Genomic DNA, 17333 nt, shown 5'->3' on the forward strand with positions numbered 1-17333 from the left:
ATACATAAGCATTACGTTGAACATCTCATTTATAATTTTGTCCGTGACAGTGAGAAAAAAGAGTAAGGTGAAAGTACTACCGGAAAGGGTTGAGCGATGTGTTGAGTGACGACGGAGGGAGAGGAGGCAAAGGGCGACTACGAGGGTATCAAGGGGGAAAGAGCTGCTCGTCTGTCAACTACAACCCTCGTGGTCGCCTTCGTCCCGTCCACCTTCTTCACGTTCCCCACTGTTATAAATGATTGCAGTGACATGCCCAGATACAAGAGGGAAGAGGAGACGCAGGGCAATGATAAGAGCATTGAGGGGAAAGAGTTGTTCGGTAACTATTTCGAGTTAGTTCGAGTAGAGTAGCCCGTAACATCATATATATATATATATATATATATATATATATATATATATATATATATATATATATATATATATATGAGCTGGCGCTCCCGTGGTTAAAGGAGTCCACCGCTGGCATTCATGTCCTTGGGTGGTTGATGGTAATCTGTCAAACACACAGTGGACAGTGCTTAGGATTTTATTGAAGCCGGCGGCAAGGATCATATGCAATAGTCGCTGCAGTATTCATGTCCGCCGCTCTGATCACTAAGATCTACCAGAACGGCTTGGTCGTCCAAATCTGAGGACCGTATATACCAAGCGTTCCATCATAACGAAGTGCAAGGATGTAGAGATAGGAAGTGGATCTCGCGCCGGACTGCCACAGGACCTCGCGGCGGTTGTGCTTGACGAAGAATTCGCCGTCGGCGTCGAGCGTGACGAAGCAGTCGTGCAGCGTGCTGCTGGTGCCGGTCTGCCACCTGATCTCGCCGGTGGCCGTGTCCTCTAGCACCAGGTTGCAGTCGTCTCGCAGGACCATCTTGTAGTTCTTGTACTCGAGGATCTTGCCGATGGGCAAGATCGAGTAGGAGTAGAAGACGTAGTCGGTGGTGACGTTGGGGTGCTCGTTGCCGGCGTTGTGCAGTGATGGCGGGTTGGAGCTGGACCAGATGGCGGGCCCGTAAATGCCGAGCCCGCCGTTCCACTGCAGAAGGAAGGCGTAGCTCCCCTGGACGGACTTCTTGCCGCTGCTCCACAGCGGGTAGTTCATGTCATGCTTAACGGCGGCTTCGCCGTTGGAGTCAACGGTGAGGTAGCAGTCGGTGCCGAGGCCGGTGGTGTTGGTGGCCCAGGTCTTCTGGTTGTGGAAGCGGAGGACGAGGTCGCAGTCGTGGTTCATGGAGAGGGAGGCGGGGCCGTAGGGGATGCCCTGGGGAGTGAGGTCGTACTGGAAGCTTTGGCCCGGGAGGAGGGCGGTGGGTGGGTCGGAGTAGATGACGAAGTCGGTGCTGGCCATACCAAGCGGAGCGAGGAGGCCGACGAAGGTGGCGAAACGCACGATGAGAAGAGCCATCGGAGTCGGGTGAATGGCGCTCATCACGGAGTTGAGATTGGCTTGTCATGAACAACGATATAAAAGACAAAGGAGGCGTGCTCGTGACGGCACTGTCGGTGCGTTTCCTCGAGGATCTCGCGAACACGAGATCCACATGCACCCTTGGTTCAAGAGATCCACGTGCACCCTTGTTTATTATTGGTGTTTACGTGGCTCCAATTGGACTCTTAGATACGTCGGGATGCTCTCGCGACAAGGAACAACTTGAACAGAGAGATCAGAGATTCGGACACGTGGAGGGAGAAGATATATACTATGAAGAACCAATGAGAGCATTTCCTTTGTCTGAGGCAGAACGGTACCTAACACTTACATGAACGTTGGGTGATGGTAAGTGATCGAGGTGGAAAGTCGATTATAAGATCTTGCTGACAACAAGAGCTAACACTTTGGTTTGTATTTTAAATGTGCAAATTGCTGGAGCGGTACGCTTGCTGCATTGGATCACGGAAGTGTTTGGTGGCGATCCAAAAGGAAAGTAAATAAGCATTATTAAGATACAAGCAAATGGATAAGGTTCAGGCACCCCCCACCACGCGGTCCCCGCCCAATAGACTTGGGCCAGTGGGGTCCTCAGTCATCTGGTCTTGTCTGTCACGCCGACGCTGACGTCACCGTCTCACCCGATCAGAAGCCTAAGAACCGCATTGATGGATGCAACGTGCGCGCCCCGACAAAGAAATTGAAGAAGGAGAACCCCCACATCTTTTACTTAAGAGAGTCAACGAAGCAAATCCAGTCCATGTAAAACATGCAATATGGAATCGAAAGATCTGTGTCCAATACATATATGTCCGGACTTTTGGAGTTTCCACTTACTGTAGGAAGCCTTAAGCAGTTTATAGATTAAAGTGGCACACAGCGAGCACATGGACTTTTCTATTACATTGCTCACAGCCGTAGCAGAGGATAAATTAAGCCTTCTGTGGCCAGGTTCTATGGTGGGATGATCAATCTAGAGCAGCTTTGCTTCTCCAAACACTGATCTGTTTCGATAGACCATAGAAAATTGGCCTTGTAACAATATCAGGCTTCGAAGTCCATTTAGAAGAAGAGGTCCATACAGAGTCATTTTCTGATTCCTGCAAACTCGGGGTGCTTGATGACTTCCTTACTGCGAGGAACCCATTGGCTACAAGAGACTCCTCCAATGAACTTGTGCTTTGGCGTGCCGACTCAGTATCGTTGTAACTCACTAGCAACTGCTTTGGGGTTAACCCTCTCACCATCCTTCCTAGGAGGCTTTGGCTCTCATCCTTGACAACTGCCTCGGAGATGCCGAAAGGATCAACATCGGCTCTCTGACGCCGCCTGACAGGCTTATCGGTCTTGGAATTCTCACCATCACTGGAATCCCCCGATCTACTGACTAGTAATTCTTGCATAAGGTCACCTTCTTCCGAAAGGAAGCTGTTGATGAAACCTCTTGACCTCCGAGGCTGTGAGTTAGAAGCCGGTGACACTTTAGGAAGTGGTTCATCTTTGGAGTTCAGTGCACCACCTGTTTTGTATAAGGTCATTTCAGTGCCTTCAGCTGTAGGACTCCTTTCATGTTGTGGAAGATCATAGTATCTTCGCAAGCTACACATGGCAGACGAGATTTCACGATGTTGTTGGGATTTCGACTTCAATGGCTGGGGAGAATCTAAGACATCTCTCTGAGGATGACAGATAGGAGTCCGATCCCTGTGAGTACAGATACTTAAAACTCCATAATATTTTACATTACAACGGCTAAGCAAAAACAGAAGCTTTTACCATATAAATTTCTTAAAAGAGAAAAAATAAGGCTTATCATGTGCATAAAAACACAGGCCTCTTATCAAGGAAAAAGCTCTATATGAAACCGGCATGTCGACCACTACATAAAACAGCTTGATATCGATTAATCCCATCTACAAAAATCCAAACCAGCTATTTGTATCATTAAATGTACTTAGATGTTACCCGATTATTTTATCGTGATTACAAAAAGCCACCAGAACAATTCACTCCACCGTATGCTCAGCTCCTGATGTTTGTTTTGACATTTGCATTCTTTCGATTTGACTGTGTTTTGCCCCTTCCGGAAGATATTATGCAGAAAATGCAACTAATATACCACTAAGTAAGAATTTGCATATTCATATAAGCTGCAAGTCTTCCTCGTTCATGTCTTGATCATGCATGTTTAGAATTTAAATTTGCCTATGTTCCACTGGTTGAAAAATGCAAACAAATTTAAGATGTAGCATCTTAAAGGATTAAGGCGCATGCAAGGGACCTTCCATGCATATCAAATTCTTGAGGAGGAAACTTTACCAAGAATTAACTCAGCAACTCATTGTAGCTCTCTTAGGCTCCTGAATGCAACAATTGCAAGATATGAACTTAAGCAGATCCTTTAACAAGTCAAATAAATAGGCAGATTAATGTTTGGACTTAAATGACAAGTCATCAAGGAATGGTTACAACAACATGACCAGGTCTTCGATTGCTGACAGAGGTCAGAAGCAACACGGTAAGGAATATGACATGTGAAAGATAATGCAAGTATCAGCAGTTGTCATATTCCTTCAGAGACCTAATATATTTAGTAGAAGAAAGATAAAGAGATAATGCACAGCTGCAGCAGCAACATAAATAGCATCATGATCAGCTTGCAATGTAATTTCCTCTAAAATAAATATATTTCAAGTTTTGATAGTGTTTAGTTGGATCAATAACAACTTAACAAAGAAAATAGAATATGTTTCAGCAATAGAAAAACATCTAAAAAATTAGAAAAATATCATATTATTTCTCCCAATTATAATAATAGTGATTATTACGAAAAACATATCCCTTCACATGAAAGAAAATAGAAACAGAGGGGGCAATAGAGCATGTGTTTTGCTTAGAAAGATTTCCAATCAAGTAAATACTTCCTTGAAGTCAACCATGGAGAGTTAGGAACTACAAAACTGAGAGAGTTATCCCTTCCCTATTTCTCAAACAAATATATTCAATGCATATCAACTTATCACCATACTATTAGAAGATGATTGACCATCTAATAGCATAGGATAAATGCTTGGATCTCAGTGAGGATCTAAAGGTTTATTTAGATTTTGTAGTGTCTTAAGATCAACACAGTTATTTGTCCTATGAAGATAGTAGCACTCATATAAGTTGCAGGCAGTATGTGAGAAATACCTGTTATCAACAAAACCATTAGATCGAATAGGAGGAGATGAGGGATGCCTTCCAGGAAGAGGAATAAGCAATGATTTGTGAGCAAACATCTGAAGATCCATCACTAGACCATTAATCCGTTTGATATCTGCAACCTTTTGGTAATCAACAAAGAACAATCTCGTCACTTAATCAAACCATTAAACCATTCATCCTTGCTACATGAGAACGTTGCTGATAGTTTTTCAAGCATTAGTTAGACCATATACAATAAAATGCAATTGTTCACAGTGAAAACAGTTCATTAATCTACGCGAAAGAGTTCTCCGATGAAGGATAAAGTGCATTATGCCGAGAGTATACTTACCAACAACCAATAAATTCCTTACATTACATACACAGATTCAAACTTGCGACTGCAACTTACCAACAACCAATAGTGTACTAACCACTCGAATATCTCAACAGTGATGCAATACAAAAGTACAGATGCTTGAAGGCCATGCATGACTTATGTATATCTAGTTGCCATAGGAAGGCATAGCTGGCTGTTATCACATCAGCTTTGACATTTTCCTTTCTTTTTTTTTTTCTCTTTTCCAAGAAGGTCGAACTAATGAAATTGGATCCTCGCTAAGCTTTCTCTGGATAAGGACACTGGTTAGCTATGAAATTCAATTCAATTCAATTCTAAATTAAAGAATTGTTATGGCAAAATTGCGGTTCAATCCAAGAATCTTGCTATCATCAGTCAAGATTTTTAACCAACTAAGCTACGTGACGTGCATAGCTAGCTTTATCGTTTATTACACTCCTCAAGCTACGTTTATTACACACCCAACGATTAAGCATGAAAAGAAGAAAGTAAAAGGGGCCATTATTTCTTACGCAATATTGATCAAACAAGAACAGTTTTCCTTGTTCTCAAGTAACAAACCAATCTCATCAGGTAATCCATCCAGCTCATGCAAAAGCCACAAAAATCTACAACATATTTAGCAAAAGAAGAATCCCAATTACCTCGACGCCGTATTTTATGGCGATGCCAGCAAGCGTGTCCAACTTGGACACATTATGCTCGATGTACTTCGCACCCGAAGAATTGGACGAACAAAGGGAGGGAGAGGGAGAGGGAGAGGGAGAGGAAGAAATCGACGACGGGAAGGAAGCACCGGTATCGCTCTTCCTCTCATGGGAAAGAGATCCCATCTAAGCCCCTTGAATGAAGAAAGGCCAAACAGAATTCAATTGGAAAAGAACACCTAAAATTCCGTGTTCGATCGGCAATGCCAGAAACACTGAAAAGAACCCTAAATCGATAGATCTCGAGCTAGGGATCAAGATCTCATCCGATTTCACGACGGGATTCGGCTCGGAACCGGTGGAATGTAGCGAATCCAAGCGCTCCGCTGCCCCAAGAATGGAGTGGGCATCTGGCGAGGAAGAGAGTGGGAGAAGACTTCCTTTTTATTTTGAAGCTCACACGAGGCTTATTACTGCGGCTCGACGCGGTACGAGGGGTCCGGTGGTACGTGTCAAGACGCCGGGGGACGTCTAAGAATTCTTTTGTGCAAGTTCAAGTTGGGTTGTCGCTGTCTGACAGAGGAGAGGTGTGGGTGGGTGTATTATTAGGCTCTTTCCCTCCTCGCCGCTAGTTTCGCATTATTAGGATTCTTTCCACCGACGCTTCTAATTAGAGAACGGCGGAATCTGATTGGATAAGGAATTCCATATCACAATTAATTAATTGGTAGAGGAACGGTAATAGTGTGATTGACTCATTATTTTAGGCTTTCAAAATTTCATAAGATCTCGACTCAATGATAAATTCTTGAACCATTAGCAGATGGAATTAATCATTTGGATAATGCATAAAAATTTATTACACTTGATCAGAATGAATTCCTATTGATCGAATGAACAAAATAAACAATATTAAGCAGTAGCATAGTATCAATCGTGTAAATGAAAACATACTATTTTTCAACAATTCATGGGACAAATATGTACCGATATACCAACCTGTATATCATGATATCAATCAAAAACATAGAGAAAAAAAAAATAAAGTTGGTATCGACTGTCCATACCGATTGGTATTTGAAACCTTAATTAGACACCAGCCATCAATCCGATATAGCAGGTCCACTAGATTTGTATAGAAAACCATCGTTTGAATTCCACATAATGATTTCTCTGAGTAAAAGTAGATGATGGTATCCCATGGCCAAATCTTTTGTACTTCAATGCTCATTTGAGAGTAAAGTTGAACTCAGTAAGAAAATAAAATTGAACTGGACAAGTTATTGACAGAGAAATGAAACAGTATGTACAACCCCAAAAAATATCGTGGAAGGAGAGGAAATATACTTTCACCAAGTAAATTTGGCTGCTAAGAGGCATTTACAAATTTAGGCAATACACGATAAAGCTGCAGAAGGATCACACTGAATCAGTAACCTATTGATTCTCTTGTATCGATCATCTTCTGCCACTTTCTTGGGCATGCAGAAGGCTGCTTCAGATATTAGCCTGTCATATACAGAGATATGTTACGGCTAAAGAGAAGAAATTACAGGACAAGAAAAGGTTTTTGTACCATGAGAACAGATGTTCTTCTCTAATCTCCCAGAAGTTGTATTTCCATTCAGGACATGCTTTCTCCCTGCAATGCAAGCCACAAATCATGCTCTTGTGAACATGGTCAATCCTTCCTCTAAATAAAAACTATCGCTCAGGCATGTCGCTTTGTTGATGGGAATAAAGCATTTGGTCCTCGGTTTCCATGCTTCAAACATTGTATGCCTCAAGCACCTTAAAATCATCCTAAGATGGACCTCAATCACATTTCATGGTCTAAAAATCTTCATAGTTCTGGAAACCTGGGTACGACAGAATGGGCAGCGAGAAACAGCAGCAGAGCATCTTAGACATAAAACATGTCCACAGGGAACAATCGTGATGTTCACCTCAGCACTAAGACACACTCGACATGACCATGCTGTCTTAGCTGCATCAGCTTCTCTCACTGCTGCATCGACCTTTTCCTGCAAATATTTTGATGGACATTAAATGCAAACTTCCTGCTGATTTGTATACTCTTACTGACTACCACGACAACATACAGATCAAAGGCAAAAGACAAAAAAAGGTCACAAATAAATGAGTACTAGTGAGAGTCTACAAGATAGCTATTTTTGGTGTTGGCATAAGAGATCAAGCTTTACAACCAATATCATAGCTCCAAAGTACAACAATATGATATTAGGTTTGTTTTTATTAAGATACTATTAAAGGTGACATGAAATCTCAATCCATTTTTGGCAGTCAGTTAATCACTTAAATAAATCTGGTTGTCCGAGTATGAATGAAACAGATCTCTGCAATAACACATTTTCTCTTCTGAGCTGCCTAATTATTATGTGGAGTGTCAGGATATATAATTTGTCATCAGATCTCATGTCCATTTGGGCAGCACTTCTAAAGCAAATTCTCCTTCATTATCAAATAAACCAGATCTACTATGCTCTCAGAGTCAGCCTTCTCCATCACCAACAAAATAAGTGGAAGTTTATCCTAAATCTATGCTAATTTAGCTTCGAGGACTGTTTCCTAACCAGTTACTAAGAAAAATCTTGAGTATCCATGTTTTCATGGATAACCATTTAGCAACCGAAGTAACAGATACTTCAGTTCCAAAAATGAAAAAAAAGGACCCTTTCTTTTTGAGATCATCGGAAGGCTGAATCCCTATGTTTTCATATCACAATTTCCGGTTACCAGTTATTTTTACCTGGAGCACCACACTTTCATGTGAGCCACCATGGATAGACATTAGGGAAAAGAAACCCTCTCTGTTGAAGAAACCAATCAGCAATGATTTTTTTTTCACTTCCATTGGTTACTTGGGAATGATTTAGTTGCTTCTACAAAATATTAAAAAACTTAATTGAGGTTTGAACTAAAATAGCTCACTATGGCGATCAAGAAAAATCCTTTTTTTTTTAGGTTTACTTAGTTCATTAAAATTGTTTCAAACTCCAATATTTTTTCTAGAAATTTTTGGATAGACTCGTTGTCTTAATGTACAAAACAATATGTTTTTTCCTTTTTTTACTTTCCTCCACTTTGTCTAGGTGTCTGTAGAGAGTCTGGGAGAGGTCTGGCCACAAAGACCAAATAAGAGGGGTTCCCAACCTATTTACCCAAAGTGTCCAAAAAATATACTGGTGCTAATATGGGTTTCAAGGTCATAAAATTGATGTGACTAGTTTCTTGTCGTAGAGATATGACTTCTCTGGTTATGCAACTGACATCATAGCTCATATTTAATTTGTCCTTTAGAATAGAGGTTTAGGAATCCAATTTTTGGATGTCCGCCCTTCAATAGATCATAATTTGGCCATTCTCAGTGTCGACTAGTTGGGAGACTTAAATTCTATGTGTGTGTGAGAAAGGTTCTCATTTTCAATTCCAACTTGAGATAAAATTAATTACTAGCAAATAACCTCACTACACAAAAGAATTGTTACCTTTGTGGTTCATACTTCCATGCTATTCATTAAAAAGTTTGTTTAATCATTTTGAAACATCTTCACTCCATTTTATCAAATTACACAAAAGGATAAAAATGACTTTCTTGTATGATATGTGTATGAAAGATCTTATTTTGTACATCATTGACATCCCTATAGACTACCACAAGAAACAAAAGAAACTTTCATGAAGACAACAGATATTAATTGCATCTATATTTGACCACTATGTTATTGGTAATTTTTTATATTCAATCTGACATGTTCAGCAACATTTAACTATATCAGAAATTTTGGTTTGTGAAACAAGAAATGCAGGAACCTAGGAAGAAACAAACCTGCTCGACCAAAAGAGCAACCTGAGATTCTTTCAGCTGTTCTTGCAGAGTTAACGTTGTTTGGAGAAGTGTTTGCTTCTCAGCATCCATATTAATTCCAGCAGCCCAAAGCATGTCATGGACTGCTTGCACCAATTCTTGCGCAGATACTTTTCCATATTGGAGTTCTTTTGAAGTCTGCCATAAAGAAAACCTTTAGCATTTAATGAGCTAAGCCCAACTAAAAAATAATTATGAGCCCTTAGCAGTCTAACCTGGCTTTTCATCTTCTCATTTCCAGAATCCTTGGATGTCTGGCCATGAAGCATTCGATTTCTGTTTATGCCTTCATTGTCCTCTCTTAAGGATGGCATGCAAGCCACATTGGACATAGAAACACTTTTGAAAGAGAAAACCTGTGAAGAAAGTAGTACTTGGGTTTCTCCAGGAGCAATCTCCACAGGAAATCTGTACAGTGCTTGACCAGCTGATGGCTTTACATCTTCTGGAACTCTACCATACCTAAGTTTCTCCCCTTCTCTTCCTGTCTTCCATGCAACTATTTCTCCTGAGTAAAATGGTCGTACTGGAAGGAACTGCACCTGAAGAGCATCTTGAGATAATAATTCTTTTCCCACTAAAGAATTGTTTTTACTTTCACGTTTTATGGTTCCATGTTCAGACCCTAATTTTAGTGCTCTGAGAACTGCTTTTTCTGAACCATCTTGGCAGGCAAAAAGTGGCCCAAATGGTAAAGTCACTGGTGCCCCCAAAACCTGGCTTGTGACAGTGGCAACTACATCATACACTGTCATAAAACTTGGAGGCTCTGCAATCAAAATGTGATCCTTCGATTTGTCTATGAAGTAAACAGTTCGATGTTTAACACTGTCGTCCCATTCAACAATGGTGGAATGCTTGGTTATCCGTGTAATATCCAGGAGCTTTGGAAGTAAAAGAAATCGAGTGTGGAGCCATTGAACAAATTGCAAATTTTCTGCAATATGTTCCAGTAGATGCCTTATCTGCGATAAACCAAGGTCTTCAAGTGATGGATAGTGATTAGAAATGTTACCCAATAACATTAACACTGCCTCTTGCAATGATTTGCTAAAAAGCTTTTCTTTTACTCTACTAAGAGACACAGACCCAATCTGGCTAACAACCTGTAATTTTGGTCCATCCAATTCCTGCACAAAATAAGGAAAAAGAAACAATTTACGGTCAACATTATGTTCATTTCAGAGAAACCTACACCGTGCGAAAAGGTTGTACCCGCACCTCAATGACAATGTCAGAAAGTTTCTTGACACCAAAGGCCATAAATATACTTTCCGAAAGTTCTGGATGAGCAAATCTTAACCTGGAGGTGTCTATATTACTAAGAAATTGTGACCCATAGTAATCAACATATACACATGATCTTGCCAGAACAAGCCTGCAGCCATCATCTGGGATTATTGCATCAGATAACCAATCTAGTTCAGATGATGTTGAAAGAACAACCTCAGAACACATAAAATTCAGAATCATGATTACCGCACGAAGTTCATTAGGATTAAGGCGTTGATACCCACATGATTTTTGTATGTTTAAAAGAAGTTCTCTAGCATAGGAAACAGTAAGAACCTCCTGCATCCCTATTTCCTTGAGGATTTTCACGAATGGGAGATATAAACTAGGGAGTTCAAAAGCAAATGGTGAAAGGTTAACCATCAGACGAACAAAAAGAGAATTCACGGTAACCAAGCGAGTTCCATTTGCTACCGGCACAAAGGCCACTTTCTGCAATTCTAGAATATCTGCCAGAAGAAGGTTATATATAGAAGAATAAATGACCTCATAAATGAATTGTAACTTCATAACTTGTAAATAATTAATAAAGCCATTTGAATTTAAAGAATTGAAGGATGACTATATCCACAAGTAACATTTGATTTAAATTAGAAAGGTAAAATAATTTGAGTTTTGAATATCCACAAATAATTTGACATCAATAAATGAAGTGTTTTTTGCATTTCTTGGTCCTGTCAATGACCATAATGCCTTGTCCTAACCAAATTTCACAATGATTCAAGGATAAATAACCAAATATCAGCATAACAATATACTGCCAATCTCAAACATTTTTTACTATATTTGTTTTTTTCTGGAAGTAACCACTTTCATATGGTAAAAGAAAGATCAAACCTAAGAGTGCTAGCATTACCAATAAACAACATGTCATGTCCTATCAGCTTGGTATCTTCTGGTGTCATTACACTCATTGGTCTCAGAGCATTTATCATGCAACAAGTCTGCATTATGAAGGCCTTAGGAAGCGGGAATTGTAAAAAGATTTGCCTTCTTAGGCACATCACCTAAGCATATACCAGCACAAAAATAGGACAGCATGTTCCTTGTCGTATCTGTGATATAGATCTATTTTGATCATCTACAGGTGCAGGAAGAAGATGTCTTTTACATTGGAGACCTTACTGGTAGCTTTGGATGCTTACCAAAATCCACCTTTCTTAGAAATGTTTCCTCATTCCAGATTAATCATCCAAAGCATAATCTTCAGGATCAAGACTAATCAAGCATGCACATTATTTTAAAAATCCAAGTCATGACAAAGGCATTTCAATTTAAATGTTGTTTCATATGTGCAACAATTTATACGTAACCGAGAATTGCTGATGGGTTAGTTGTACTACTACCAAAGAATACTGATAGGGTATTTTGTACTATCATCTATAGTATTTAAGGAACTAAATTCATAAATATTAAAACAAACATAGCCATCATGTGTGATCACCTCAAGCTTTGGGACCTGAAGTCTTAACCTTGAAGACTAACTTAAATATTATGACTTTGGTTCTCCTTTTGGAACTTTTAAATCTGATTCATGCTGTGACCATCAGACAATTGTTCTCATGTGATCCAAAGCTATGCTTATACACAATAAGCCGGGTAAGTGAAACCTATTCCATAAATAATAAGACTAACCATAGTTGCAGAAGCCACAAATGGTCTATTTGCATAACACATGATATAGACAAATATGATGATAAGATACCTTAACTGAATTTAGGAAAATTTTCAATGAGAAGAATAAAATCCATTATTCCATTAAACATCCATCTGTTTCCACAATATCTACTTGACTGAGATTCAGCTTTGAGAATAAGGTATTCAGAGATTGTGTACTTCTACTGTTTTGGTGTCGATTCACATTTAATCCTGATAAAGCATAAATACTTTCAGATTTAGCAGTGTCTTAGGGACATTTTTAAATATATTTGATGCATTTTCTCTTTATTTCCATAGGAATTGCTCTGAGCAGCATAAAAATTACAAGTGCTAGCAATAGTCTACCGTATGTTCTCATTGACCCAAAGGCAAATGTAGATTTTCCTACTCTGCAACCACCTCCAGAGTTCCGAGCTTGTTGTCTTAAATATTCAGTTTCCACACTAAGAATAGTCCATTAAAACATGCTGCTATAAAACCTAGAGATTATATAATCTTGAATTTGACAACCACATCTGGCTAATTACAGTTTAGTAATGATGCAAATCTACCATATCATCATTGCAGATGCATTAACCATAATAGAGCATTCTGTATCCTAAGCAATAGTTTATTCAAACATGCTGCTATAGAACCTATAGATTTTATAATCCTGGATTTGACAACCACATCTGGCTATTTACAGATTATTCGAGATGCAAATCTAACATTATCAACATTGCATATGCATTAGCTTGGTTTCAGATAATCCAATTTAACCATCTTCAGACGTGACAATGAAATTTAAGATATATGCAGAAAATTTTCTTGCACATCTCATATTGTTATTAGCAACCACCCAGTATCACTAAAAACAATTAAAAAAACCAACCAGTAGTGAGCTATATGATGTGATATTAGTCATTGATCAGGCCAGTAAATATGGCCTAAATTGATCAAACCAGTAAATATCGGTTGGTATGAACAAGTCCAACAGGTATTTGAAACCTTATTTATTAGCACCATCCAAAACAAAAACCCAAGTGCTATAAATTTAATCTATCTGGTACAATATCACAAAGCCTAGGGATTAGTGGAGAGCAACAATAATTGTATGGCCTAAAATGTATATAGATATGCATGTATGTAAATATGCAAACCTGATGAAGAGAGTGTTCCCCATATCTTATCTAGGTACTTCAAAATATCTAGAAAGGCATCTTCTACCGTCATCATGCCTGTTGATGTAGGCCAGTGTGCAAGGGTATCTTCACCATTAGCTCTTCCAACAACCTAAGACCATTTTTCTCAGAAGTCAAAAACTGTAAACATGTAAATGTAAACATAAAATTTCATTTTGTCACCTAACGATGTGTTCATTCACCTGCAAATGCTTCAAGACTGTAGAAAAAAGCGGAGGACTTCTCAAGCGAAATGCTCCACAGGAATATTCAGGAGGAACAACATTTTGCTTGACAAGAATTGGAGCAATGGTCCAAGCCAATGGCCAATCTTTTAACAAGACAGCATCACTATATGAAGTAAGTACCCTCTTCCCACCCTTCTTACCACTAATACTAGGGAAACCTTTCTCAGCAGGTATAAATGAAATCTTCCCAAGATTCTCACAGAAAGAGTTGTCATACAGAGAGGCAAAGTTTGCAAGTATTGTTTCTACCAAAGAGACAGCTAAATTCCATACTTCAAAAGAAACATCATTTTGGTTACCTGAGAAATCTGCCTCAAAATCATCTGCATCCTGCCTGTCACCAATACGTTCATTTCCTAGCTTCTCTATTTTCCTTGCACATTCAATTATGGTGTCAGCTTGCAAAAATGTTCGAAGCCCTGTTTTCTTTAAAATCTGTAGCCAACCATCTGTAATGAACCTCTCCCCAGGAAACTTGTTGTGTTCCCCAGAGAAGATTGATGTCAGCAAACAATCATGAGGATCAAGCAGGTCCCGTGGTTTGAATAGCTCTGAACAAAGTTCATTTGCATTACGTACAAAGCTAGTCTCTTTCAAGGAGTTCACTACAGTAGAATCTAATTGTAGGTCTTTCCAGTTCAAGTAGATGTACAACAAAATATCTTCCTGTTCTCCTGAAGTTTTCCTCTCAAAATCAGGCAAGGCAAATCTCACTAAAACATCCTGATCTCTTAGCTCATTTATTCCAAGAGCATGGAATAAAGCATTTGCATCCATGGTATTAGAAAGACACCGCTCATCTCTAGGACGAAAGAATGTAGACGGAGAAAGAATACATTGATCAGGGCTGAATAACCTTGTATACGTACCAAGAACAGTTCTAAATATGGGAAGTTCTCTCAACAAATCTAGCTCTTCTCTTTTATATGGACACCCATTGAATGACTTAACATCCAAAGCAAATAGGGCAAATAGTTTGTCACAGTCTTCATTTGATAAATCAACTGGCACAGAAAAATAGCCAGCAACTTTGGCAGCAAGTAATTTTGATACAACTACCTGACAAAGAGTTTCGGAATGTGCTGGGAGAATATTATTGGGTACCCCATACTCCAGGAAGGAGACATCATATACAGGTACATTAAATTGATTAAGAAGACAAAACAACCATGGATATTTTGACTTTGTTAATTCAAAAGCAGAATAATACAACTTGTTTAGTTCAAGGTTTGGAATATTATCCACAGAAGAATCCAGTAATCCAACCTCTTCACTATTGGTTCCTGAAGTTCCATTCACAAGATTTAAGTCTGAAATTGGTGGTACAAATACTAGGTGAAGCTCTTTAACACGACACAAAACTGGCCCATTCAGAAAGGCAGCAATTAAAGGCCAATCAGCTACAAGTGATAGCTCACCCTTTAAGGCTGTAAAGGTTTTCCAGAAAAGTTGGATCCATTCACGAGTGGGTCCATCACCTGGTGGGTCAGTATTGGTGTTCCATGAAACCCATGGAGCCCTATTACTGCTCATTACCTGACTCACCCATTGCTCATTAAAAAGAAACTTCAAATTGCTTGACAATAAGTGAGCAGAGAAACCTCTCAATTTTAAATACCTTTGGATGTTTTTGTCAGAAAGGAGGGCAGTCAAAATATGCTTTTCTAGACATAGTGGATGGACAAAGCCATCTGTCAAAGGATGCATAAAAGATTGCTGCTCCTTGCTCCCAATCCAAAGCTCAGTCACTCCGAGCCTCACAAGGTGCTTTGTTGCAGTTGGAAACGGTATGCCTTTGAGTTCAGCAACTACAGATGGCACTAACCGATCACCATATGGACCAGTACCTGCAGTAGCAGGTATGTAGGACAGAGTATTACCTGTCCTGCCAATATCCTCAACAACACCACGACCAAAATCATATAAAGCCTTGCCAAAATATGTAACAATTTCAAGTGCATCACCACCTGAATTACTGGAGTTCTGGGCAGCATTTTGATGAGATCTGAGTACATTTGTGTTTGAAGGTATGATGCTTTCAATCTGCAAACTACTCCCTTCCCCAGATCCATCAGTTCTTAACAGACCGAATGACTGCTGCAGCTGAATGTCAGAGAAGCAATATTCCAAGACATCTATATAGGTCTCAATAGATCTAACTAAAACAGATGAGGAGGATTTGAGGAGGTCGCGAACCATCTTAGGCTTAATTTCTTTCGTCTTAATTCCAACAGCCTGAATTTCCCTGACCAATTCCCATGGTACAGAAAACACAGGATAATGTTCTTTTATGAAACTGCAAACATTGGTTGGTGGCAAGTTGCTGTCATCTCCATTTCCTGATTGAGATAAAAACATGCCTTCATCAGCTTTGACAGCATTTCCACCATAAAGTTGCCAGACAGGAAGGTCAACAAGGCGCGTATAGAAAGGTCTTATCACTTGCTCAATTAATGACTGCCAATCTGCTTCAATTTTTTTAGATGAACTTGAACCACTGGCAGCAACATCAAGCTCACTAGAGATGACAAATTGTTGTTTAGACCTTGGCCAGAAAGAGTAAATTTTATCACCATAAGCCTGCAAAATAGAGCACACGGAACGTGCCAAATTTGGCTCAATCGTAGAACTGATGGGTTCCTTCCTAAGCCTTTGAAATTCCAAAATCAATTCAACATATGCATCACGAACACACAACATCAATTCTCTGTTCCAAGCTTCAATTATATGATTTCTAGTTTCAAGTTGTAGCTCTGGAAAAGTTGTTTCATGAGGACGGCTAAAAAGATACCGCCCACCATCATGGCATACAAGAAAACATCCAAGAGCAGTGACAGGCATACTTAAGGCTCCAGACAGGGGAAGAGGAGACAATACACAGCTGGATGTATGAGCATTTATAGGATGACTATTCTTAGATATCTGAGCTGCAACTCCAGCAATGGGTGTTAAATCATAAGCAAGATACCTCCTGAAAAGAAGCTTAATTATTCAATTGAATGCAATGAGAAAGTAGCAATCCTAAAGTTACAAGTAATCATTCTCCAAGACACATTTCACTTGGTCTTGCCATAGGTTTATGTATATATAAAGGATATCACAACTTCAACAACTGACAGATATATGTTTGTCGATTATTTTGGCTACATGTTATGTCTCTTATCAACATTAAGATGTGTCACATGCTTCACACATCTTTATTGGATTTTGAATACAACTTTTTAACATATGATGAAACAAAAGCAGGCCTTCAAAAAGAGGTCAGTTCTTTATTATTTTCTCATGATATGATGAACCATTTAAGTATTTTTTTCCTTTGAACAGTGAAAGATGCAACAAATATTGACTAGGATATCATGTCAAAGATAAGAGCCATATCAATTATTATTTATAAAATAACTAAAATTCACCAGTCCAATACTACCAGATAGTTATCACAATTCAAAATGGAAAAAAAA

The 17333-nt window shown here is 39.2% G+C and overlaps 3 protein-coding genes across 4 annotated transcripts in view; all 3 read right to left on the reverse strand.

Annotated features, from left to right (window-relative positions):
- Window positions 1-607: 607 nt before the first annotated feature.
- Window positions 608-1408, reverse strand: LOC135628377 (mannose-specific lectin 2-like). The gene has a single exon (XM_065135001.1). The coding sequence runs from the start codon at window positions 1406-1408 to the stop codon at window positions 608-610; it is 801 nt and encodes a 266-aa protein (XP_064991073.1).
- A 785-nt stretch (window positions 1409-2193) lies between these two features.
- On the reverse strand, window positions 2194-6083 carry LOC103982918 (uncharacterized). Its single transcript, XM_009400009.3, has 3 exons — window positions 5624-6083; window positions 4625-4758; window positions 2194-3136 (listed from the first exon to the last, which is right to left on the reverse strand). Exons 1-3 carry the CDS (start codon window positions 5810-5812, stop codon window positions 2401-2403), a joined length of 1059 nt encoding a protein of 352 aa, XP_009398284.2. The 5' UTR covers window positions 5813-6083; the 3' UTR covers window positions 2194-2400.
- A 744-nt stretch (window positions 6084-6827) lies between these two features.
- The window catches only part of LOC103982909 (uncharacterized), a 30090-nt gene continuing 19584 nt past the window's right edge, over window positions 6828-17333 (reverse strand). Inside the window, exons 8-14 of one of the 2 annotated variants that reach the window (XR_671533.3) lie at window positions 13831-16846; window positions 13607-13739; window positions 10737-11257; window positions 9731-10645; window positions 9477-9653; window positions 7203-7650; window positions 6828-7135 (exon numbers count right to left, since the gene is read on the reverse strand). Coding sequence is in view for 1 of the 2 variants with exons in the window: in XM_009399996.3 (XP_009398271.2) it covers window positions 7453-7650; window positions 9477-9653; window positions 9731-10645; window positions 10737-11257; window positions 13607-13739; window positions 13831-16846 (4960 nt within the window). In the remaining variant the exon portion in view is untranslated. Of the gene's footprint in view, window positions 7651-9476; window positions 9654-9730; window positions 10646-10736; window positions 11258-13606; window positions 13740-13830; window positions 16847-17333 lie in introns of both variants that reach the window. The other variant, XM_009399996.3, reaches the window with a different exon arrangement.

The sequence above is a fragment of the Musa acuminata genome, chromosome BXJ3-1, assembly GCF_036884655.1.
Source record: "Musa acuminata AAA Group cultivar baxijiao chromosome BXJ3-1, Cavendish_Baxijiao_AAA, whole genome shotgun sequence".
In the NCBI taxonomy this organism is placed as follows: Eukaryota; Viridiplantae; Streptophyta; class Magnoliopsida; order Zingiberales; family Musaceae; genus Musa; species Musa acuminata.

Coding starts and splice junctions, on each gene's coding strand:
- LOC103982918 (XM_009400009.3), bottom strand. CDS start 5,812: ATGGGATCTCTTTCCCATGAGAGGAAGAGCGATACCGGTGCTTCCTTC. Junction 4,759..5,623: donor CCATAAAATACGGCGTCGAG/GTAATTGGGATT, acceptor GATTACCAAAAG/GTTGCAGATATCAAACGGAT. Junction 3,137..4,624: donor AATGGTTTTGTTGATAACAG/GTATTTCTCACA, acceptor CTGTACTCACAG/GGATCGGACTCCTATCTGTC.
- LOC135628377 (XM_065135001.1), bottom strand. CDS start 1,408: ATGGCTCTTCTCATCGTGCGTTTCGCCACCTTCGTCGGCCTCCTCGCT.